At 43.6% G+C, this 24,666-nt stretch overlaps 1 protein-coding gene across 16 annotated transcripts in view; it reads left to right on the top strand.

Moving 5' to 3' along the window:
• The window catches only part of ITSN1 (intersectin 1), a 247,173-nt gene that overhangs the window by 163,358 nt on the left and 59,149 nt on the right, over positions 1 to 24,666 (top strand). For 8 of the 16 annotated variants that reach the window (XR_012432038.1, XR_012432037.1, XM_045387760.3 and 5 more), the window contains 7 exons: positions 2,577 to 2,736; positions 6,947 to 7,152; positions 7,923 to 8,005; positions 12,151 to 12,317; positions 15,485 to 15,530; positions 18,258 to 18,379; positions 22,935 to 23,052. Coding sequence is in view for 14 of the 16 variants with exons in the window: in XM_045387760.3 (XP_045243695.1) it covers positions 2,577 to 2,736; positions 6,947 to 7,152; positions 7,923 to 8,005; positions 12,151 to 12,317; positions 15,485 to 15,530; positions 18,258 to 18,379; positions 22,935 to 23,052 (902 nt within the window). In the remaining 2 variants the exon portion in view is untranslated. Of the gene's footprint in view, positions 1 to 2,576; positions 2,737 to 5,912; positions 6,421 to 6,946; positions 7,153 to 7,922; positions 8,006 to 12,150; positions 12,318 to 15,484; positions 15,531 to 18,257; positions 18,380 to 22,934; positions 23,053 to 24,666 lie in introns of those variants that run through there. The other 8 variants (XM_045387763.3, XM_045387762.3, XM_015446884.4 and 5 more) reach the window with 3 other exon arrangements.

Here is a 24,666-nt window from a genome sequence, read left to right as displayed (position 1 = left end):
AAGTATTTTCATAGTCTTGGATTGTCCTTCTGTGTGAGGGAGCTGGCTCATTTTCGATACTCCTTTCTCTGGCTGCCAAATTGGAGATTACAGTCCCTGAACTGGATTTAATGATGTCATTGCCCAACAGTGACTTACCATGGTACAAAATGAAGCCTGTTATCTTGTTTTGTTCAATAATGTATTTGTATCTATCATTCTTGTGGAAGAAATGGAGAAATACAGTTTCCTAATAATCTGTTTTGACATCCATGTCAGTCAGCAAATTTTCAGAGTCATTTCCTGCATGCAAATAGCACTTTTTTTTTTGCCAGGCAGAAGCAAAAATTGAATTCAGTCATGTGGTTCTGAATAAGATAGAAAGCTGTTTCCTTTAAAGCTTTCCACTTTCGTTAATCTTATACAAATGTAGAACAGAATGAAGAGTTGTTTGCACTTGGCCATGGTTAGTTCTGTGCCCTGGTTCATCAGGGCATTTTAAAAACTGTGTGTAAGCAGAGGTTTGAAATGATAGATGAAATTGTTGTTCAAACTTCCAGTTATAGGGCCATGACCGAGATGAGCAATTGTCTAAAAATATTTTATACTAGGATAAAATTATGAGTGATTTGAATAAGAAGTGTTTAAAATTTGTTTTCAAGTCTAATCATCTTTCAGAAGAAACATATTGAAGGCAAGGAATCCAGATGTATTGCTGGAGAAGGATCAGATGGAACAAAAGAGGGAAGAAAGAATAATTACCCAGGGCGGGAGGAAGTGGAGGGAAGGATGTAAGGAATAGCAAGTTTTTCATACTTTATTTTCACATAAAAGGCTGAAGGTGTTAAAGAAGGTCCCCCCATCTAATCTCTGCTGTAAGAAAAAAAAAAAGCCGTCCATTAGCTTGACTTCCAAGTTGAAACTTTGCCTTTCCTCTTTTGGTCTTGACTGAAAAGTTCTGAGTTTTTAAAACTAAAGCTTAGGCTAAAATAGAAGACTAATGCCATATTTTCCAGGATTTGTTTTACTGGGGATCAAATCAGTATGCTTCTTCTTCATGAAATGTATGGTTTGCAATTCTCTTGCTGTAATTATAGGCACCTTATTTTCCAAATGAAAAATCAGGAATTATTTTGGTTTTCAGTTTTGTTTGTGTATCTTATAAAGATGTAAAAAGTAAATTGCCTTTAAATCTGCACTCACACAGATACATTTATCTAAAATTATTTATTATTATTATTATTTATTATTATTTTGAGATAGGGTCTCACTTCATCACCCAGGCTGGAGTGCAGTGGCACAACCATGGCTCACAGCAGCCTTGACCTCCTGGGCTCAAGTAATGTTCCTGCCTCAGCCTCCCAAGTAGCTGGGCCTACAGGTGCATGCCACCATGCCCAGCTAATATTTAAGTTTTTTGTAGAGATGAGGTCTCACTATGTTGCCCAGGCTGGTCTTGAACTCCTGAACTCAAGTGATCCTCCAGCCTTGGCCTCCCAAAGCACTGAGATTAGGTCATGTCACCATGCCCAGCCTGTTTATCTAAAATTATTAAAATCACAAAACTAGAACCGTCCCTGGGACCCAGGACAACTGGGTGCTGTCAGGATGCCATTTGTAATTGCTGTGGCATCTAGGCATACAACCAGGTACTTACTATAGGATGCATGGGTCTGAGAAGTGGTGTTGAGAAGCTCCAGCTCCATAGGTGGCAGGTAGCTTCTTTTTTCTCATTTAACTATTGTTATTACAAATGATCATGTGAGGATGTTTCTCCAGTGCTTTACAGTTACAGAGTATTTCCCTGGCCCGTATTTCATGTGACCCTCACAACTAACCTTAAGTGGCACAGTATTGTTCCCATTTTATACTGAGGAAATCAAGATTCAGACAAATGCCTTTTCCTCTCCTCCTTGCGCTTTTATTTATTTTTCTTTTTGAGACAGAGTCTTGCTCTGTCACCCAGGCTGGAGTGCAGTGGCGCGATCTCGGTGGCTCGCTGCCACCTCCATCTCCCAGGTTCAAGCAATTCTTGTGCCTCAGCCTACCAAGTAGCTGGGATTACAGATGCCCGCCACCACACCCAGCTAATGCGTTTTTGTTTTTTTTTTTCTTTTTGAGACCGAGTCTCACTCTGTCATCCAGTCCAGAGTGCAGTGATGCGATCCTGGCTCACTGCAACCTCTGCCTCCCGGGTTCAAGCATTTCTCCTTCCTCAGCCTCTTTAGTAGCTTGAATTACAGGCGTGTGCCACTACACCCAGCTAATTTTTGTATCTGTAGTAGAGACGGGGTTTCACCGTGTTGGTCAGGCTGGTCTTAAACTCTTGACCTTAGGTGATCCGCCCACCTCGACCTCTGACAGTGCTGGGATGACAGGCATGAGCCACTGTACCCAGCCTCCTCATTCTTTAACTGTAGAAAGCCACATAAATATACTAGGTTTGTGTTGCACAGGCTCATCAGTTACCATCTTTTTCTTTTTCTTTTCTCTTTCTTTCTTTTTTTTTTTTTTTTTTTTTTGGTACTTTACTGTGGGTAAAAAGCTGGCATGTTAGGGAGTGCTTGCTATTCATGGTGTTGTGCTTTTCCCTCCAGGTGGCCCACCAGCACGAATGAGAAACCAGAAACGGATAACTGGGATGCATGGGCAGCCCAGCCCTCTCTCACCGTTCCAAGTGCCGGCCAGTTAAGGCAGAGATCCGCCTTTACTCCAGCCACAGCCACTGGCTCCTCCCCGTCTCCTGTGCTAGGCCAGGTAAAGGCAGCCAGTGAGAGTGTGAAGACTTAGCTTGCTATCTAGTGCCAACAACTTCAGCAAATGCTTTTTGGCAATGTCATCTAGAAGCAAGCCTTGTTATGCATGTCTTGGTTGGCTGACAGTATGGGAATCCAGTGCAGGAGCCAGAAATCTGCTGTGAATAGTTGGGAGTTGGGGATGGGGGTGGGGCACAGTCAACTTCTCCTGCCTGGGTTGATGAAGGAAACTTCATTGCAGAAGTGGCATTTGAGCTGCATCTTGACCAGTGGGTAAGATCTTACTAGAAAATGGAGAGAGCCAGCATATCAGACAGAAAATGCTGGGAGAAAGGCTTTAAGGCAGACAAGCAGAATGTGTTTAAGGAAAATCATGCACCACTCCATTTGTCTAGACCACTGAGTTTTTACAGGAAAAGGTAGACCAATTAAAGGTTAATGGGAGGCTCTGAAATGCCCTGCTCGGAAATAATAAGTCTGAAAGGATAAAGGTGGTTATTCTGAATAGCTGTCTTTTGCTTGATACAATAATGATAAAATGCTGAAATTTCTATCACTAATCATGCCAAACAGCAAGTGCCCCTCTGGGAGGCACTGGAGGTTCCAGGATCGTTTCTGATCTGAGAACACCCAGATGGAACACAGGCTCTAGGCAGATCCATCTGGAGGAGTGGTGTGCAGGAAGATTAGAGTAGAGGGCCGGCAGGGCAGTGCCACCAGTCAGGGGGCTGTTACTGTCACCCAGCTGAGACCCAGGGCAGGCCCGGACCCAGCTGAGTTCATGTTCACCAAGTGGGGAGGAGCCGGTGGAAGCAGAAGAGATGTGCAGGTGGGAGAGACTGCAGAGAAGAGCGAACAGGTTGGAGTCACAGTGCCTATGGGAGCCGAAGGAAAGGGAAGAGAGCTGGGATTGAGAAAAAGGGCCCACCTTAAAGGGGGAAAGGAGGAAGGCAGAAAATGCACAGTTAAAGGGAAGAGTTGGGTTTTAGTTGTGTTGAGTTGAAGGTGAATGTGGGACCCTGTCTAGCAGGCTGTTGGAACATAGGTCTGGAGGGTGGAAGAGAGCACGAGACCGGGATTATAGATGGGAGCCATTCCCGTAGAGAACGTTATCGGATCTCAGGAAATGTGTGAGGTCGTCCAAGGAGAGAGAATACAGGGAGAAAATAGCAAATCCACAGGCACGTACGTGTGTGTTCTGTGGCCTGGAAGAAGAAGAGGAGCTACTCAGCAGGAAATGGTACTTTCCTTTGCATCTGTCCTAGCTCAGCATTTGGCACGTGTCACATGCTCAGTTAACAGTGACTCAGTGACGGGGTGAGGGGTTGTTCCAGAAAGTGCAGGTGGGGGAGGGAGTTTGCTTATGTTATTAAGTACTGTGGTCAGGGCAAAGAAGAGACCATTCATTGTGACAGGTAGAGCTTTGTAACCTGGGAAGGAGAAGGATGAAACTACACTGCAGGGGCGTAAAAGGAAATGAGCAGCAAGGAAGTGGAAAGATCTGCAAAAGGAAAGAGGAGGACCAGAGTGGAGGGGCCTCAGGAAAGCAAGAACCAGCCATGTTGCCAGTGGAGATGGGGATGGAAAAGTGAAGTGTCAGAGGATATAGTTGGTATAAGGCAGACAACATTAAAGGCACAGAAAAGACAGGAGTCTTTTTCTTCTGGGTGAGGAAGAGTGAAAAGAGACTGGAGAAGATAAAGCCAAGAAAAATGTTCAGCTTGGGCTGTATGATACTGTTTTCAGTGAGGAAGGAGCCCGGAGGGGCTGCGGAGTGTAGAAGAGGTTTGGGAGCAGGCAAATGAGGGAGCCAACAAAGAAGAATGAAGAATTGGGCCGGCACGGTGGCTCATGCCTGTTATCACAGCACTTTGGGAGGCAGGCAGATCACCTGAAGTCAGGAGTTCATGACCAGCCTGGCCAACATGGTGAAACCTTATCTCTACTAAAAAAATTAATAAATGCAAAAATCAGCCAGGCGTGGTGGTGGGCTCCTGTAATCCCAGCTACTTGGGAGGCTGAGGCAGAAGTATCGGTTGAACCTGGGAAGCGGAGGTTGTGGTGAGCTGAGATTGCGCCACGGCACTTCAGCCTGAGCGACAGAGCAAGACTCAGTTCTCAAAAAAAAAAAAAAAAAAAAAAAAGAAGAAGAATTGCCTGGCTTAATTTAACCTGAGTCTGTAATAGATCATTGCACATTGCCTCAGCTTTCTCTAGCAATGCTTCACAGCTTGGGACTAGGAATAATAATAGTTATATAGCTCACCACCGTTATTTCTATCATAGCAATACTGTGCATGGATCTTACTAAACTTCCTGCCCCCTCCCCACCTACACACATCTTACATTACCGTGGGATTGCTACACTTTAATAGCCTTTTGGAGAAAGTATCATTTCTACTTTACAGATGTGGAAATTGAGATTCAGAGAGATTAAACAGTTGCCAAAGCCAGAAAATTAGTAAGTGACAGACCTGGGATTCAAACCCAGAGTCCACGTCCAGCCCAGGCTGGGGTCATTAGGGCCCATCGATGTAGAAAGGTCGACACAGCAGACACGGGGAAGATTTCTCAGGGGGAGAGATTCTGAAATGCCAGTGAGGGCACAGTTGAAAGGCCGACCCTGGGGTCCATATGGAGAGAAGTCAATGAAGGGGCCAAGAGGATTAGACAGTGCAGAAGGGCTGTGGGATGAGGAGCTATGTAGGTGGCAGGTCCGCTGCAAGGGGGAAAATGCAAGGTCGAGAATATACAATCTGAGGGGTGTTCAAAATCCAGGGAAACCCCCTCAGCTCTGAGGGACTTGAAGGAGTGAATGTACAGCTAAGTGGAAGGAAATAGGATAGGGATGTTGTGGGTTTAAGAAGGTAAGAACCCATGAAGACCAGGAATTAGAGGTTATCAGCATAGATGCTGAAACTGTTTGACCTGTTGTAAATTCTCTCTGCTTATCAGACATAATCATAACTTAATGTCAGTATAATATAAATAACTTCCGAAGGCAAGTACAAATTGGTTCTGAAGTAACTCTCTCTAGGCATTGTCCTTTGTTCTTGCCCATTCATATATATGATTGAAACTTGGTGTTTCATTTTTTACTAAATGCTTTAAAATATTGTAATGGTTTAATGCTATAGCTTCTTAAAAGATAATAAATGCCTTACCCTGCCTTTCCAGCCTGACCTCCTCCTCCACCCCTCCATGAGACTAGGCCACATGCAGCCCCGGATTGTGCTTCTCTTCCCGGACCCCTTGCAGTGTTCCACCTCGAGGCCTTTGCCCATGCTGCGCCCTCGGCCTGGAGTGCCCTTCCTCCGAAGCCCTAGCTGTCAAAGTCCTTCTCATCCTTCAAGGCCCATCTCAGATGCTGCCCCCTCTGTGAAATTTACCCTGATGCTCCCAGGCAGAATTCATCCCTCTTTCCTCTTTATTCCTGCAGTGAATAGTAGGAACTCCTTTTCAGTATATTGCATTCCGCCAGGTGGTACACATGGTTGTTTTTATCTCTTTCTTCCCCATTACTTGTGAGTTACTTGCTAATAATACTGCCCATCTTTATAGTGTTTTATGGTTAATAAAGTGCTTTTCCCTAAATTATTTGGGGGAGGCAGAGACTGTTTTTTTCATTTTTGTAATCTCATGGGGCAGTGCATGTAGATGTACAATAAATGGTAATTACAATGAATTTACGCTCACCAAATCCCTGTTTTCTCTGAAAAGGAACTAAAACAAGCATAATCCAGATAGGACCTATTTCCCTGGGTCCACCTAAACTAAAATGCCAGTTAATGATCTCATGATAGTTCATAAAATTTCTGCTCCAGTATTAATCCTCCACTAAAAACACCAGTCAAATTGGAAACGGGGAGGTATCCTGGGCAACTTGAGAGTGAAAATAGAACCAAAATTTAAAAGGCGCATAGATACAACAGAATAATTGTGACCTCCTGGCTTGTTGAAAGAGAGAGTTATAGATGGTCAGACAGTGACTTTGTGAGGAGGCTGGCAGGCTTTCGCCTCCACTTTTGGAAATAAACAATTGTTGGGAAACAGTGAAGCATCCAGCCCTCCTGCTGTGCTGCCTCAGGGTGCTTTGTGGCCGTGTGTGCTTGTCTGGCCTGTGCTTGTTGGAGAAGTGCCATGTTCACGTCTGCCCTGATTGATAACAAACTGCAACGTAACGAGAGGTCCTTTATGTCATTCCACACAAGGGTGAAAAGGTGGAGGGGCTACAAGCTCAAGCCCTGTATCCTTGGAGAGCCAAAAAAGACAACCATTTAAATTTTAACAAAAATGATGTCATCACCGTCCTGGAACAGCAAGACATGTGGTGGTTTGGAGAAGTTCAAGGTCAGAAGGGTTGGTTCCCCAAGTCTTACGTCAAACTCATTTCAGGGCCCGTAAGGAAATCTACCAGGTATTTTTGTATTTATCTGCTTGTATTTGATGAAAACAATATTAGGTGTTAAGTTACTGTTTGCACTAGTTAGGATTCACAGACAGGCGTTGCGGGATTAGTTTGTCTTCTAGATCTTTTAACTGCAAAAGTTAGAGTATAGAGAGTACCAAAAGGGAGCCTCTTACAGATAAGTGCATTCTTTCTTCCCTCATGAAAACCTATGTGCCTTGTTTTTCATTGCCTTATGCAAGAAGGAATTCAGCTCTGAGACCTGGAACTCTCTTAGAGTGCATTAGTTGGAGATTATGACTCTCTTTATGCTTATCACCCAGTGCTGTACCAGATATGTTTGAATACTTAGAAACCCAAAGGATTTGGGGAAATGATCAGAGGACTTAATTGTCTTTTTCATTAGGGTCTTATAGCATGGAACCTAAGGTGTTAATTCCTCCAACCATATTAATGTTCAAAACAAACTATGAGCTTTAAGAAGATGAATATAGCAAAAATATTCAATGAGCATCTCTCAGTCAGTCTTGCCTTGAAACAAACTAGTACATAAGCTATGTGTCCAGTATAGCAAAGTGCTGAAAAATAAGAATGCGAGCTTAGAGTCATGCCTCTGTATTACCTAATTATGTGTTTTTAAACTAGCTAAGTACAACTATTTCAGCTGTGAATTGTTTAAAGTTTTAAAAGTTAAGCAGTTTTAACAGAAAAATCAGTGTCAGTTGCACTATTTTCTTCGAAGATAAAAATTAAAATACTCTCTTCTTCCCTTACTGCAGCATGGAGTCTGGTTCTTCAGAGAGTCCTGCTAGTCTAAAGCGAGTAGCCTCTCCAGCAGCCAAGCCGGTCGTTTCGGGAGAAGGTGAGGGCCTGAGTTGTATTATGTTCTTCAGAAGGGTCAAGGACATTGCGTAAATGTTTGAAATTGGATTGAATTTCATCTTAAGATAGACTACATTTATGATCAGTATATTAAACTACAGTAAAATGAAAGTTTAGCTCTTTACAGAATCAGAGTACTTCATGGAAAATACTGTCAGACATATTAATCATCAAAAACTGAATTTTCTAATTATATTTTATTATGAGCCCTTTGACTTTTACAAGAGACCCATTCAGTTCACTAAGAATCAAGTTTTCCAAGCATCTCTATACCTAAATTGTGGTCATTGCTTCATCTAACATAGTCTAGTCTTGTCTGACTTCATAGATAAGTATTTCATTTTTAAAAGTAACTACGCAGACCACTAGAGTTCTCACAGTAACATGAATGCCATCTGTACCATCCCAAATGAAACTGAAACTCAATTTATGTACTCCATGAAAACAACCAAACCAGACAATTTAGGACTAAAAAAAAAATCATTTTGAGTGTTTATTACACAAATAATTGCTTTCTTTCTCAATCTCCACTTGCTGACATAATCCTAAATATTATATGGATGCCAACCGAACGAAACCTGTGTAATTCAGAACCTCATGGTAAAAATCTCACATCTTTTTTACATTCGGTACAGCCATCATCACATCCTAACTGGAGAGTGCTCCCTGAGTTAGATGGGTTTTCCGTGTAGACGTCTGAGCAATGTTGTAGTTAACAGATGCCATAACTAACCAATTCTATAGTAATTCTTTATGGGTTCCTTGAATACATTACATGACAATAGAATGTTTTATTTAGTTTGTCTGCCATAATGAGATTGTTACATTCCTTAGAAACCTTGCCCAATGAAAAATAGAATAATTAAAACAGCTGTTCTAGGTGGAGACAGCAAGGATTAAGGTATAGTGGTATTTCAGACTCACAGTAACAATGTTCTTTTTTCAAGAGGATTTTTTAAAGTAAAAATTTTTTTTAGTTCGTAGCATAGCTATAAAACCTTATCATCACCAAACAATCCAGCATCTCCTTTTTGCTATTACCGTGAAAATGATTAACAGAGTTCCCTTTATACACTGTCATTATCTTAATGACTTTTTTATCCACTGTTAGGGTAACAAGGCAAAAAGCTCCTTTAAACACAGCACATGCAGTTTAGTAAAAAGCAAATTATGCACCTCACCAAAAAATAAGAAAGAAAAAAACTTTGGTGTGTTATATCCAGTCAAGGCTCACTGGAGGGCTGGAGTTTGTATCTTGACTCACCCATCTAGTAACAGTACTATTTTGTTTATGCCTTAGCTTCCTTGTCTGTAAATTGGCCGTGATAACTCCCCTTGAGGTAGGAAATTATTACAAGGATAGTGAGATAATATGCAGAAGGTCTTTAGAACAAAGCTCAGTAAATGTCTACTACTTTTATGTCGTTTTTGCTTCATTCCCTGGATTACTGGTAAAGCCACGTAAAGTATGAGCATCCTCATCCAATAGCAGTGTGGAGGAATGTTTGTTTATTTGTTTTTTTTGTTTTTTGTTTTTTTTGTTTTTTGTTTTGTTGAGATGGAGTCTCGCTCTGTCGCCCAGGCTGGAGTGCAGTGGCGCAATCTCGGCTCACTGCAAGCTCCGCCTCCCGGGTTCACGCCATTCTCCTGCCTCAGCCTCCCGAGTAGCTGGGACTACAGGCGCCCGCCACTGCGCCCGGCTAATTTTTTCTATTTTTAGTAGAGACGGGGTTTCACCATGGTCTCGATCTCCTGACCTTGTGATCCGCCCGCCTCGGCCTCCCAAAGTGCTGGGATTACAGGCGTGAGCCACCGCGCCCGGCCTTATTTGTTTTGAGACATGTACTGAGGCCTCAATAAATAGGTCACAAGTGAACCACGCATATACTTAAAATTGGGCAGCATGATGGAGTTAAATTCTGATCTTAGTTTGTATTTATTACAGCCGTTTTGAAATGACTTAGTTATTAGAAATATTGGAAAGCTTGCTGGCTTTGTGAAGGGGTGGGAGGACATTAACCTTAGAAATTCTGAGAAAAGCTATTTTCGTTTATTAATGAGCCTCTTGTTAATACCACATTGAACATAATCAAATTTAAAGTAAACTGTAAACCAGATAAAATAGGTGATTGGCTTGGGTCACTTTTAAAATACTGGTTTGGGGATGGACAGTGCCCTCTGTGAAATGTCTCCTGAGAAGGGGTAGCTGAAGAGGAACCTCTGCCTATCCGTCATCACGTCTCTGGGTTTCATTGTCACCCTAAAGCCACTCTCAGATGCCTTTGTGCAAGGCAGGCAGGGCAAGGCCAGCCTCGGTCTTCCCAGTCTCCTTTATATTTTATACTGCAATACCAAGTTCAGCCAGAGTTCATGTTTCTGAAGTTTCTTAAGCATTTGGAAAGTTACTTCAAAATTTGGATCCATTTTAAAGAAAGTAACTTTGAAGCTGAGGAATCACTGGGGAAAGTATTGATGGCCAAGGATCCTGTCTTAAATGGCCAAATATGATCTAAAGAACAGTAACAGGGAGCAGAATGAAAAGGGAAGGGTGAGAGTATGGAGAAATCAGAAAAATGAGTCTGTTAATGAAGAAAGAATGAGCCTATTAAAGCCACCAAACTTTGATTTCCTTGTGTGGGAAATCGTTTTTCCAGTTTTCACTGTGGAGGTGTGTGTTACCAGCGCCTCAGGGCTAAAGACAGAGGGTCTTCTGTTTTCCCTGGGACGTTTGAATGACCTGTGTCTGCCATGGGGCCCAGTGCTCTCCACCAGCAATTGCTGCTGGCCTCGGCGCTGACAGGTCAACACTGGCGCTGAAGGAGGCCCTTGTTGCTCCAGGGGCTGCCCACGTGAGCACAAGGGTTAGAGGTTTTTGTGTTTTTGTCTGTTTGTTTTAGTTTTCATTAGTACCTCCTGCAGAGGCTCTGATAATTAACCGAAGGAGTTCTCCATACAAAAGTCCTGCCTCTTACTCAACACGAGGCTGGACATTAAAGGAACATCATCTGAGATTTAGAGAGAAACAGACGTTGTCCGTCATAAAAATGAACTTTTTGGGTAAATGGTGATTTTTCTGTTGCTTTAAAAAAATACAAACAAAAGCCTAGGATAAAATGGAGAAAAAGTGGAAACAAGAAGCGTGTGCATCTTTCTGTAAATCTTTTATCCTGTACCTAGAACCTCCATGTAGGATTTTGTGTCTGTTGATCTTTCTGAGAGTGTGATTTGGTTCTAAGCCTTAATAAAATCCACCAAGAGTGATGCAAAGTTCTACGTCTAATTAAAAAGAAAAGTTTCTTCTGTAATGCACACCCTTCAAATTCAAGACACAAAGGAACATTAGTTCTTATTCTTTAAGACTAAATGACATGGATAATAAAATATGATAAACTGGGATTTGTCTTTTTAACTTGTTGAAAGGCTTTCTGGGATTGGGTTGGACATTCCTTTTCTCATCAGTCCTCTCTGTGCTCTTGAATGACAACTAGATGCCCATTTTTAACTAAATAATATGTGTAACTCATTTTGTGTTCTAACAGCTTCCTATCATATTGTGTATATGGCACAATAGGACATAAGTTTTCAGGCAGTTGAATAATGAAAAGTATGTCTTATTTAATTTACGCAAAGGATTTATGCTGTCTAACAATTTTTTAAAACTGTGACTTGGTACCCTCAAAACTGAAATACACATATTTAAGATGCTTACCAAGAGCCTGCATCTGAATGCATCTGAACCAGTGCTCAGCACAGAGTAGGTATTGTGTAACTCTTAGTTAAAAATAAATGTAAAAACCATTTTCATTCAAAAAGAAATCATGACACTAAATGGCAGATCACTCGTAAATACTCCAGTGTCAGTAAACATGCAGTTGGGTTTTTTGTTCCTGTGTCTGGGTCTTCCCAGGAATTGTCTCCCTGTCTGCAGCTACTGAACTTTTATGTGCACTGGGGGGAATGTGGAGCCCAGGGTATTCTGCAGCTCTGTATTTTATCTGTGACTAGCCTTTCTCTTGAATGGATCTTGTCCTAACTTCCTTATTCGTAAACTTGCTTTTGCAAAGCTGTCTGGGATTTCTTTAAACAATCAAGCTCTCTCCATATCTCAATATTTCTCCCCACCAGAATTTATTGCCATGTACACTTACGAGAGTTCTGAGCAAGGAGATTTAACCTTTCAGCAAGGGGATGTGATTTTGGTTACCAAGAAAGATGGTGACTGGTGGACAGGAACAGTGGGCGACAAGTCCGGAGTCTTCCCTTCTAACTATGTGAGGCTTAAAGATTCAGAGGTAAACCCACATTAACTGTTTCCTCTCCCTTTCTGTGCGGTGATTCTCTTTGCAGGGAGTCACGATGTTTGACAGTGGAACTTTGTTGGGTTTTGCTAAGTTCTGGAATGTGACAGTAAATCCAGTGTGACCTGTCATTGTTTGATTTTGTTATTTGGCACTGCGGAGTAAGCATTGGCTTCCCCCAAGCAGAATGCATCAGGGCTAAGTGGAGGCTGAGTGTGATGGGGCTGGTCCACATCAGCTGGGAGGATCATGTTCAGTATTAAGCTCTCTTCCTGCGTGTAACCGACTTATGGTTTGGAGTAAACTTTCTTGATTAGATCATTATGGTCATTGATTTTTAAATGCCCCAAGAATGATAGCAATATTTTGCCTGTATGAACAGAAGTATTCTGGTGATAATCGCCCCAGAATATTGGGTATTAGAAAGTTTTTAGAATTTCTGGTTTTGCCCACACAGCAGAAAGACACAAGATCTAAGAGATGGGTACACTTTTGACTAGGCCTTAGAATCTCCGTGGATCAGGACTGAATTTAAGTGCTATTATCTGTATAAATTGGAAGGGCTCCCACTATTGTTAAATAGAGCCCTAAAAGTTTGATCGCATAAACTGTGGTCTTAAGATAGTGCAGTTTTAATGGAATGGTGGGGTGGACTTACCACAGAGTATGGGAGTCAGTCTTGTAGGAGCCACTTGCACGTTAGTGGAGAGTTTCAGGGTATAAATGGAGTCATTTAACAGATCCAGTGCACATTTTAAAAAGCCAACAAGAATTGACTCATTTTTTAAAGCATTGACAGTCAATTCACAGTAATTTTCTTTTTCTCCTCATACCTCGTAGGTACTGAGAGAGAAAAGGCTGGCAGGGAGCCTGCAGGGGCCGCTTTCTCAGGAGTAAGCAAGAGGACAAAGTTCTCTATTTCAAATGCCAGTCGTAGAGGGTATACTGGGCTCTTCCATGTGCAGCTCCATGTGCTCGGCGCTGCTCTGGGGGCGAGGCTGGGCCTGGTGCCCTGCTGTAGTAGTCCTGCCCTTGGCCTGCTCACCTCTCCTGCAGCTCCCAGGAACGATTTTATTTGCTTGGATTTTGTTTTTTTAAGGGGTGGCATTGTTTTGCTTTTTGGTTTTTCTTGCTGCGGTCTTGAGAGCAGCTAAGTGGAATTCCCATGGATGGATTTACTTAAGTCTGCCCACCCTTGGAGAATTTGGCAGAAGCCTGGAAGAAAATAATTTTGCCCTGTGAGACAGCTGGCATATTGGACTTTTCAGACCTGGAAACAGAGAATTAAATTCTTCTCCAGGCCAGCAAGCCGAGTCCAATGAGAGTCATATAGATGTTATTTCAGGGGAGTTGGGTAAAACCCTAAAAGCCAAACTTAATTTCTACTACCGTGCATGAGAACTCTTAAAGTGACTTGACTTTTTGGATCAGTTAAAATACAAAAGTTATTACTTGTAATGTATTTTAATAAGTTACAGTTCTCTACTTTAATAAAACCATCTGAAATAAATATTAGGAAAACACAGTGACCTTTTTTTAAGGTAAGTAGAGTTGTAAGCTACTTTCTTAACCACAGTCTTAAATTATTAGCCACAGAAGAACTAGCAGTACTAAAAATTTTTAGATATACATTTAGCGATACTATTCAATAATAATGAAAAAAAATCTGAAAACTCAGCTCTTTCATCCTACTTGAATGCAGAGTTCAGTGTAAAAGCAAAATATCTGACCAAACTTAACACCAGACCCAGCTTCAGATACCAGAATTGATGTCTGGGCATGGGGAGAGTTGTCCCATCCTGCTTCCCTTCTCTGTATGGGCAGGTCTGGGGCACAGTCTGGGGGGCTTTATAGGTGCTGGGAGGACAGAACATGGCCTTCTGAATCCATCCCAGCTTATGGGACTGGCTGGGGTTTTTCAAAGGGAGCACATTGAAACTACTTGAACTCTACTGTTGGGTACTGCCAATTGCCTTGTTCTTTTTATGGAGTATAGGGAGTCGATTCTAAGCCTGTACTAGGAAAGTTAAGTGGTCACTGGAGTCTTGTTTCATTGGTATTCCTTTTTTTTGATATGCAGCCTATTGAAAAATAGTGAGAGATTGCTATTGTATAACTTTGTTTGTTAATAAAGCAGAATCAGTGTAAAAATTTAACCCAAACTTTTCCTGGTAAATGGTTCTTAAATTTCAGTAAGCAAAATAAAGAGACTGTAAGTTGTGTTCCTGGTAGATAAATGGCATATTTTTATTCTTTCAGTAACTCATGTTTAGTTTACTAAGCCTTTTGTTTTGTTTTAATTGGAATACTTAATTTACTGCGAGATAGACTCAAGCATAAATTAATTTAGAATAAAGCACTTTGTAACAACAGATTCCGTTCTGGCTCCTGTCCTGCCTCTCGTGGTCTCTGTTGTTGGCTTACTTGGCTGGTTTAAAATTCCATGAGTATCCCAGAGAGGAATTCAACCCCAGAGCACTTTTTAAACACTTGATAGTTGGGAAGAAATATGCTCTGCCTCTCTGCATTGATAGAGAAATTTCAGTGTATAAACGCTGTGAAATTGAGTGGAAAGGCCACACAGGACAGCCACTGCCTCTTTGGATAGAGAGGGGTGAATAGGATGGGGGAAGAGAGGTTCCAGTTGTCCCTGTACTGTGTTAGTTTTTTAAAAAAGAAAGCTCCTGAAGCAAATGTGCAAAATATTAATATTTTAATGTGTTAAATCCGGGTGGTAGGCTCATGAGTTATATTCACTGTACTTTTTATAGGTGAAATACTTCATAATTAACCATGTGAAAATAAGCCCGAGCTTAGTATTTAGGACGTAAACTAACAGTCTTCCTATCCTGGAACCTCCTGTTAGATTTGACCAGGTCCAAGAAGTGCCTGTGCTCGGAGCCCTCTGGGCTCTTACAGGGCCCCATACTCTGCTGTTTTTTTCTCTTATAGAAACGAGTAAAAGCCACATGTTTTAAAGTACTTATTTTGTCCCATATTTTCCTGATCTATATCCTGTGTCAGGTGATACAGTGCTGTGTTTTCCCAGAATGAAAAGTGGGGCTTTGGGGCTCAAGCGGGTTTGTGTCATCATTAATCGTTTTTAAAGTTGCATGATCAAAACTTCAGCATGCAAATGAGACCTTTTGCTCTGTTTTAAGGGCTCTGGAACTGCTGGGAAAACAGGGAGTTTAGGAAAAAAACCTGGTAAGTTACAAACCCTGATGCTTACTTTTCAATGTTTTGAATGTAATTGATAGTTGCTCCCCATCTTTGTGTATTAGGGCCAGAAGCCTAAAATAAAAAGAATCTTTCCTAAGAGTGGTGAGAGTAAGTCCTTTCCTTGGAATCCATTAATAATTTCACTTGGTTATGAGATTCGTCTGTTGCTTCACACATGAAGAGTGGAGACGTCACCTGACAGAATGTTCTCTTGGGTTGTCGAGAAATAATTCAGGTGAGGCCAGGTGCAGTGACTCACACCTGTAATCACAGCAGTTTTGGAGACCGAGGCAGGTGGATCATTTGAGGTCAGGAGTTTAAGACCAGCCTGGCTAACAGAGGAAACCCAGTCTCTACCAAAAAAATACAAAAATTAGCCAGGCATAGTGGCATACACCTGTAATCCCAGCTGCTCGGGAGGCTGAGGCAGGGAAATTGCTTGAACCTGGGAGGCCAAGGTGGCAGTGAGCTGAGGTTGCACCACTGCACTCTAGCCTGGGCGACAGAACAAGACTGTATCTCAAAAAATAAAATAAATACATAAATAAATAATTCAGGCGAGATACTGGGAAGTTATAATACATGGAGCTGTAGGATTATGGGCTCAACTGCTTCTCCGTCTTCTCTTAGGCTTGGTTAGCCCTTTTTCATTTCCTAATAATGCATTCCCAGGACACAAACAATGGAGAAGATTAGAGGAGCAACAGATATTATGTGAGTGTAGGTCCTATTAATTTAGAAGCCATTGGATGGTTTTCCTTGGTACACGTTGAAGGTACAAAATTATAGTCACACCTCTGAATCCAAAGTGTTTTAGTTTATTTCAATAAAATCACATGTGCTATAAATAGCAAGAAAAAGAAAAGAAAGCGGATGTGAAATAATATGGTTTCTGTGGCACGTCTTCCTGGTCTGGGTCATTTGAGCTTTTTTGCTATCGTATCCTTAGGAAATTACAGGTTAAAACAGTCACTGAAATGCCAAAAGACGGATTCGCTTGTCTGTCTGGTGCCCAGCTCCAACTGGGCTTACATGGCCAGAAAAAGAAAGGGAAATTTCACATAGTCTAGGATTTTATTTTAGACAAATACAGTCAATGGAAGGAGATACATTGGACCACCCACCAAATCTCTGTTTTAAGTGTAAGTTTTCTAAGTTTTGGACATTTGTCATTCCAGAGGGTCCAGATATTTCATAGATGATGCCCAGGTGGGCTTTACTTTGCACTGAAACTAGCAAGAAAGGACACAAAAGACCTCAGAGAATGTTGGGGCAGATTGCTGGCTGCATCTGCCAGGTCCCATGAGGAGCAAGAACATCCAGTGCCAAATAGAACACTAGTTTGGTCTTTCTTCAAGCCATAAACTCTTAGAACCAAGAGTGGTCTTTGGTTAGTTGCAGGAGAGCCCTCATCCCAGTGCAGACATCCCAACTGGAGCTCCCAGTCAGAGCCTAGGCTGGGCCAGTAGACCGTGCTGTGGCCTTTCTTGCTTGCCCTGAGCTCTCCAAAGCATCAGGCAGGGCCAGGCCTGCACCGTGACTGCCGGGTGCTTCTGTCCTGGTGGCCAACCCCTGATAGCATGCAGAACAGGATGAGAGCGGCTTGCTTAAGGGCCAGAGTCTTACTCGTTCCCTGGAGTGAGTAGAAAAGTAGGCAGTCTCGTCAGAACCTGGGACCTTTTTGCGTTCTTCCTTTCCATTCTTCTTTACTTCATTCCCTCTTTCTTCTTTTCTTTCTGTCCTCCTTTCCTTCTTTTCTCCTTTCTTTCACAGACCACACTTGGAGAGCAAGGGTAGAGGAGTAGAACAGTTTGTTCTGTATTGCTTCTAGAAGTTCAGAAAGTGTAGCTGCAGATGTGCCAGAACTCAGGCAGAGAAGGGTTCTGTTTTTTCATACTCGATCTCCTGGGCCAGGGGAAATGTGTGTTTCAGAGCCTGGTCTGTGGTACTGCTGGAATTTTTCCCATGGGACTTTTCACATTCAGGAAAAGTACAGAATCGTTTACATTTTTTTCCCTGTGCTGAATTGTTTTTGCATAAGGTTCCCTTCTTAACTCCAGGTCCCTCCTATAATGTGAAATAAAAAGAAAGAAATTTTCCCTGCCATGATTTGCACTTGATATTCAGGGATCACTCAAAATGTGAGGCACAAAGAAGAAGGCTGTGTCGTTGGGAGTGAGAATCTGCAGCAACAACATAGAAATAAGCTCTTGCCGGGCTCCCAGTGGTTTCTGAGGAAAACAGGCCTCTGTTTCTGCTGTACTTGGCAGCTGGGAAAGCTATGGAGTCCTCTAGTCACTTTAAAGTGGCAGCTCAGCCATTGAGTGCTGCTGTGCTGGGGTGGGTGGCAAAGGAGTCTCCCACCTGTGGCCTCAGGGCATTCCCGGTAATTATGGGAGGGGTGTGACAGAAGGTGCCAGGAGTGGGCAAGGAGCGGACTTTGTGGAGGGAAGTTGGTAAGTTTCGCGGGGTGACAAGGGAGTCTGCAGCCCACTGAGGGCTCGAGGATCAGCCAAGCCCTTGAATGCCGCATCTGCCTGGTAGCTCTGGGAACAGGGGCGATTCAGGGAGCCTTACTCGTTGAGTAGAAATCCAGCCCAATACATTGGTTTTGATGTGTTCATCTGTGAACCTGGGAGGCGCCCACATCTTCTTGCCCTTTTCTCCTGCTGACTCTAACAGTGCACTGCCATGTTTGATCTTGTTTTTCAGAAATTGCCCAGGTTATTGCCTCATACACCGCCACCGGCCCCGAGCAGCTCACTCTCGCCCCTGGTCAGCTGATTTTGATCCGAAAAAAGAACCCAGGTGGATGGTGGGAAGGAGAGCTGCAAGTCAGTGTCTTTTCTCTTTATTTACAATTCTCTATCCAAGTTTCAATACACAAAATCTCAAAGGGACGCTATTTTATTGTAAAGTACAAACCACCCCTCACTGCCTAAATTCTGTATTTGGATAGTGAGAGATGCCAAATTTTCTGTATTTGTTTAGTTCCTAAGTTTCAGACAGCTGGTACCAGATTTCTGAGAGCTGGGAGCTCATATGAAAACGTTATCTGTTCCATTTCTGAGTTCAGACAGTGAGTGTCAGCACAGTGAGAACTCGTATCATCATGAGGGACGCCTGCATAGCATCGTCCTTGTGTGCCTTGGCATTAGAGAGTGGAGCTTTTCCTCAGTGGCACAAGAGCACGTTTCTTTGCATTCAAAGCCACATCCATACATCACAGTATTTTTAGTTCCTGTGTGTGTGTGCGCGCGTGTGTGTGTATTGTTAATCATATCATCTTGTTACACATTTTACCATTCCAGAAACTTCCTATAGGTCTCATTTCCAGAGACAAAGATGCTTTAAAAAGATTGCTGTTACACAATTCTCGTGGTAAAACTTCCTAGAATCATCGATGGATGCCAAATCTGCAGGAAAATTTTCAGTAGGAGCAGTAAATGTGCATGGTTTTGAAGTGACCCCCACAGATCACTCATGATCTGCAGGGGAAAACACAGTCATTATAAAGTGGAGAGCTAGGACAACACCTGAATGAGGTGATCAGAATGATGAGCAGTGGGGAGACCAGAGGGCATCATGTGGGTGCAGCTGTGCCGGGAGCGAGGAGGGAGTGACTGTTCTTCAAAAATGTCACGATCGTAGAAGTCAAAACCTGTCGAAAGGGTGCTAAAGAGGCGTGAGGACTGACTGCAGTATCTAGACTTAGTGCAGTATCTAGACCGTGTGTGAAAGAAAATCACGCTGTAAAGGACAATATTGGGATAATGGACAAAATTGGGTTATGGACACTAGATTAGACAAAATTATTGTACCGGTGTTAAATTTACTGAAAGCAATAACTGTACGGTGGTTATATAAGAGAATATTCTTATTTTTAGGAGATACACGTTGAAGTATTTAGGGGTAAAGAGTTAAGATGTAAGCAACTTGCAGTCAGATGATTCAAAAAAAGAACTTACAGAGAAGAGGGTGGGGAGGGAGAGAGAAAGCACACAAATGAGGGAGCAGCTGGCACCCGCCGAGTGTTGACAGTAGGTGAATTCGGGTAAAGGGCCTACGGGTGTTCCGTGTGCTTTTCTTATTCTTGCCACTTTTCCGTGAGTTTGAAATCATTTCTAAATAAAAAGTTGCCTTTAAAAAGTTACTACTACAGCAGTTACTTGAGAGGTAAGCCGGCTGACTTTTCATATGGAAAGTGTGTCTCCCTCCCCGCATCCTCCCCCATCCAAAGTGAAGATCAGCCTCAGACCGCCAGGCGGGCACCTGGCCACCTGCTTCATAGCTTAGTGAAGGACGGGGCTTGCTCCCTGGCTTGCCCATGTGGGGCCTGTGGAAGAGCTGAATTTCCCAGCAGCCGTCCATCTCTCTGGCCTTTGTTGAACATGGGCCTCTGCGTAACACAGGGGGCCTCAGTAAGACTTGGCCAGATATAGGAAGGAATGGTTTCTGGAATGCTTTGTGAGGAAGGGGCCTGTGGGAACCCTTTGATGGCCATTAGTGGGCCTGTAGACTGACTTCCCCAATCTGCTGGTGTTTGTCTGCCCATGAGCAGGACGGTATGGAACTATGTAAGTTTGAGGGGGAAGAGGGAGGCAGGAAACCTTTGCCATGCAGTGGGCTAGCCACGGAAGACAGACCCTCGGGTGCTGAGGAATGGAGGTTAGAACAGCAGGAGCACGAAGGAAGAAGGCCTTGCTGGGGAAGGCCTCGGGTCTCACACAGTCACGTCTACCACTCTGTGGAGGTGAGCCTGAGGCCGGGACAGGAAGAGCCACACTGGAGAGCTGAATATATAAGAAATGCATCTTGGCCAGAATAGAAGGCACAACCTGGAGTGCAACTGAAGATGAAACTTCCCCTGGGGAGCTCGCTGGTGGACACCCATAATTGTCCTTTCCAGGAGTGCTGGCCAGATGCTACTCACTGGTTCAGGAATCTGACCTCTGGAGGCCTGAAAATCCACTCCTTTTTATCAACATGCCTTCTCCTGTGCTGGGGAGGGAGAGGCCTCCTTAGACCCTCAGGTCCCACTCCCTGCTTAGAGTTGTGCTGTGTCACCCATTGGCCCTGCCAGCATCATGCCCCATCCTGTTCTGGAGACATGGGAGACTCCCATCGCCTTTCCTCCTCGCGTGCCAGGGAAAGGCTTCCTGCAGGGCCCCTCTCCCCAGTGTAGCCTCACGTCTTACCGCTGAGCAATGACGTCTCCACTCCAGCGTCTTTGAAACACCAACACCCCCTGCTCTTCTGCCTCGCTGCCTTTGTTCATGACATTTCTCCCCAGGGGCCAGCCGACTCCCACCTCTCCACTTCCCGCAAGAGCTGGCAGATCCCACTTCTGGAAGCTCTCTGTGACCATCCCAACCAGAAGTGCCGTCTCCCTCCCCTGAGCTCCAGCGGTGGCCCCGTGCCAGCACCACTCTTTAGTATTTTATATTACTTTGCTTTCTGTGCACATTTCTTATTTCCACATGTAGCTGACTAGCCCCTTGGAGGCAGCAGCTGTATTTTTCAGTCCCCACACCTCTAGCACTGTGCTAAAGTGAGAGTTTGAGTGGTTCTTAGAATCCACAATAAAGAGGCTGAGTTGCCATGGCCCAGGAGAGCTCCTGGCGCTGTCACCAGAGTGACTCTCCGTGTGGATCCACAAATGAGGAAACACCAGCGAGGTCTGTGCTCTGCTGCAGAGGTGTGGGAAAGGGTGTCATTGCGAGCAGAATGGTGGACACTCGGTGGATAAATGTGGAAACTTGTAACCAAATGGCTTCAGTCATCGGCAGGTTCACTGTGAACGTAAAAGCTTTAGTCCTTGAGCCAAGGGAATGAAATCTGTCAGACCTCAAGGAAAAGTGAAGCCTGCTCTGTGTTCTCAAAGTGACCCAGAGGTATCCCTCTTGATAAACTGGCAGGTGGGAGGGCACAGGTAATGTGGTGGAAGTTTTCTTTTTGTTTTATTTCCTTATTTGGGGAATAGGTAATTATAGTCACATGGTTTAAAATTCAAAAGTTATGAGGGAATATAAATGTCTCCCTCCCACCCTTGTCCCCAGAGGCAGCTGTTTTGATCAGAGCCTTGTTTCTAGACGTGTGTGTGTGTGTGTGTGTGTGCGCATGCGTGTGTATGCACGAGTAGTTTTGGGTTCTCTTGGTGGTGTACAGAAGGGTAGTCAAAGCCCAACTCATGATCCCTAACTCGAGTATTTTCATGGGATTGTGTCCTAACTGCAAAACCTGCCTCACCAACTTGGTTGCAAACTCCCCTGGTTTATAGGGACAGTCATCTACTGTCCCTTTCTAACAGCATGGTGCAGAAACACTGCATAGATGAATCTTGTGTTGAATCAGATTGAATTAAGTGAGAAAGAAATGGCAGTGAAAAATGTGGCTTTAGCCATCACATGGGCCTATGGGTTTGTGAAAATAACATCGAGTCTCCTTGTGTTCTGTGTGTACTGCATGTGTGTCATCTTGATGTATATTACCCATAAAGGAGCATGCAGACACATGAGTGCATCTTGGCTTGCCACTAACTGCCTGTGGCCTTGGGGCTGTCACTCAACTTTTCATCTGGAAATTGGGAATAATGATAGTACTATCCTTCTGGAATTGTGTGCCTAAATGCACAGGGCCTGGCTCATAAAAAGTACTCAGTGAGGGCCAGGTGCAGTGGCTCACGCCTGTAATCCCAGCCCTTTGGGAGGCCGAGGGGTGCAGATTACGAGGTCAGGAGATTGAGACCATCCTGGCTAACAAGGTGAAACCCTATCTCTACTAAAAATACAAAAACAAAATTAACCAGGCGTGGTGGTGGGTGCCAGTAGTCCCAGCTACTCGGGAGGCTGAGGCGGGAGAATGGCGTGAACCTGGGAGGCGGAGATTGCAGTGAGCCTAGATTGCGCCACTGCACCCCAGTCTGGGCAACAGAGCGAGACTCCATCTCAAAAAAAAAGTAATTAATTTAAAAAAAAGAAGTACTCGGTATTGATGGCCATCATCATTATTATTATTATTGTTCCTAAAACCCATATACAGTGTTGGCATTAACCATAATGTCTGCATTACCTGAAATTAACAGCTGAGTGCTAGCATTACATGAGCAGAATTTTCTATCCCAGGCAATCCATGGTATATCCTGATTTTGTGATCCACACGGTCTAGCCCAAGCAAAAACATTCTGGGCTTTGCTAACCAGTGATTGCCACAATTTGAATTTTAGCTATGGTGTTTTACTTTTGTGACACAGTAATCCATAGATTTTACTCTTAATGTCGTTTGTTTTTCAGTTATATGTAAGCTTTACATAACTGCTCTGTTATAAAGTGAGCTGTATTATAAAAGATGAGCCTTTAAAAATGTTTGATGTAATTATTTTCTTACCAGGCACGTGGGAAAAAGCGCCAGATAGGCTGGTTCCCAGCTAATTATGTAAAACTTCTAAGCCCTGGGACGAGCAAAATCACTCCAACAGAGCCACCTAAGTCAACAGCGTTAGCGGCAGGTAAGGAGTTTCCCGTTTCTAACTGGAAAATGGTCTGCGTGTCACTTGAGTTTTTCCACTTGATTTCCTCATTAAATATATTTACGTTGTTTTTCGCATGTGCTTTAAAGCACTTCTTGTACTTGCTGGGACTGACACCCAACTAATGTGATACGGAATATGTCTTTCGAAAGGACCAGATATCTAAGTGGCTTTTCTGTGCTGCATACAACAGAACCCTTGTTGGAACGCTCTTCCTGCAGGAGTCATGAATGCTGTGGCATTAAGGCCACATTTTCCTCTTGATTTCCTTCCAGCCATTTACATTGGGGTTCAGGCTAGGGGGTGAGGTGACAGAAAGGGACACCCAAAAATAAATGGCTGGGGTCTCAGTAGGTCAGGAGATGGAGCTGGGGGCCACGGGGGTTGGGGGCTGTAATGTGGTGTTCACTGAAGACCAAAATAGCTCCCCTGTGACATTCACTGTGGGCAGAGGGGGCTCTGCTGGGCGGGCAGGATGTTGTACACACTTTCCTGGAGGACTGGAAAAGAACAGAGCACAGCAGTTGGCCCAGTTGGCTGTTTTCTGATTGAAGGGACCAAATTAGATGCTTCAGCAAGATCTGAGAGAGCTGAGGTCAGGGGAGCAGGTTTCTGTTTTAGGTCTTTAAGCTACCCATTCTTGGTTGGCTTTTGTGGAAAGTGTAGAATTTTTGTTCCAATACCTTGTGGTTAAATATCTGTGCTGTATGTGCCCAATGAGATAAGATTAAAACCTGGCAGCCTTCTCAAGAAATTAAAGGATGGGCAAACTTTGTGATGAACCCCAGTTCCCACTGGGCCTCTTTGCTTGAGCTGTGGCCTCGTGTAGGCTGAGGAATGTGGTTCCTGCAGGGTTTGCTGTCCCCTGGGGAGATGTGTCAGTATCCCTCCACTTCCGTGTACAGCCCCTTCCTCAGGCCCACCGAAATCAGTTGCTGAAGTGATTGAATTAGCTGGAGAATTTGAAAAGCCTAAACCTATTTATATAGGCTGGTTAAGAAAGATTCACAGGGACTGTGACCTGTTGGTGCAGACTCATCTGAAGTAGAAGTGCCAAAGAATGAGAACAGTTTTACCTCCTATAGGCTTGAGAGAAAATGAGAAAAGAAAAATTGTTCTTGAGGGTGGAGATTTCTTTCAAGACAACATTTTGAGACGCAAAGATACAGCAGCAGGAAAATCTTTTGAAACACTGGTTTTAGGCATGATGTGGTGGCATGCGCCTTGTAATCCCAGCACTTTAGGAGGCCGAGGCGGGTGGCTCTCTTGAAGCCAGGAGTTCGAGACCAGCCTGGCCAACATGGTGAAACCCCGTCTCTGCTAAAAGTATAAAAATTAGCCAGGCATAGTGGTGCATGCCTGTAATCCCAGCTACTCAAGAGGCTGAGGCCTCTTTCGAAAGGACCAGATATCGGTTGAACCCTGGAGGTGAAGGTTGCAGTGAGCTGAGATCGTGCCACTGCACTCCAGCCTGGGCAACAGAGCAAGGCTCTGTCTCAAATAAATAATAAATCAATCAATCACTAGTTTTAGTTCTCCCTAAGATTTGGGATTCTTGGAGGTCAAATGATGATTACCTTCTACTTTAAACCA

The sequence above is a fragment of the Macaca fascicularis genome, chromosome 3, assembly GCF_037993035.2.
Source record: "Macaca fascicularis isolate 582-1 chromosome 3, T2T-MFA8v1.1".
NCBI classification, from domain to species: Eukaryota; Metazoa; Chordata; class Mammalia; order Primates; family Cercopithecidae; genus Macaca; species Macaca fascicularis.
This window is presented reverse-complemented; position numbering and strand designations above follow the sequence as displayed.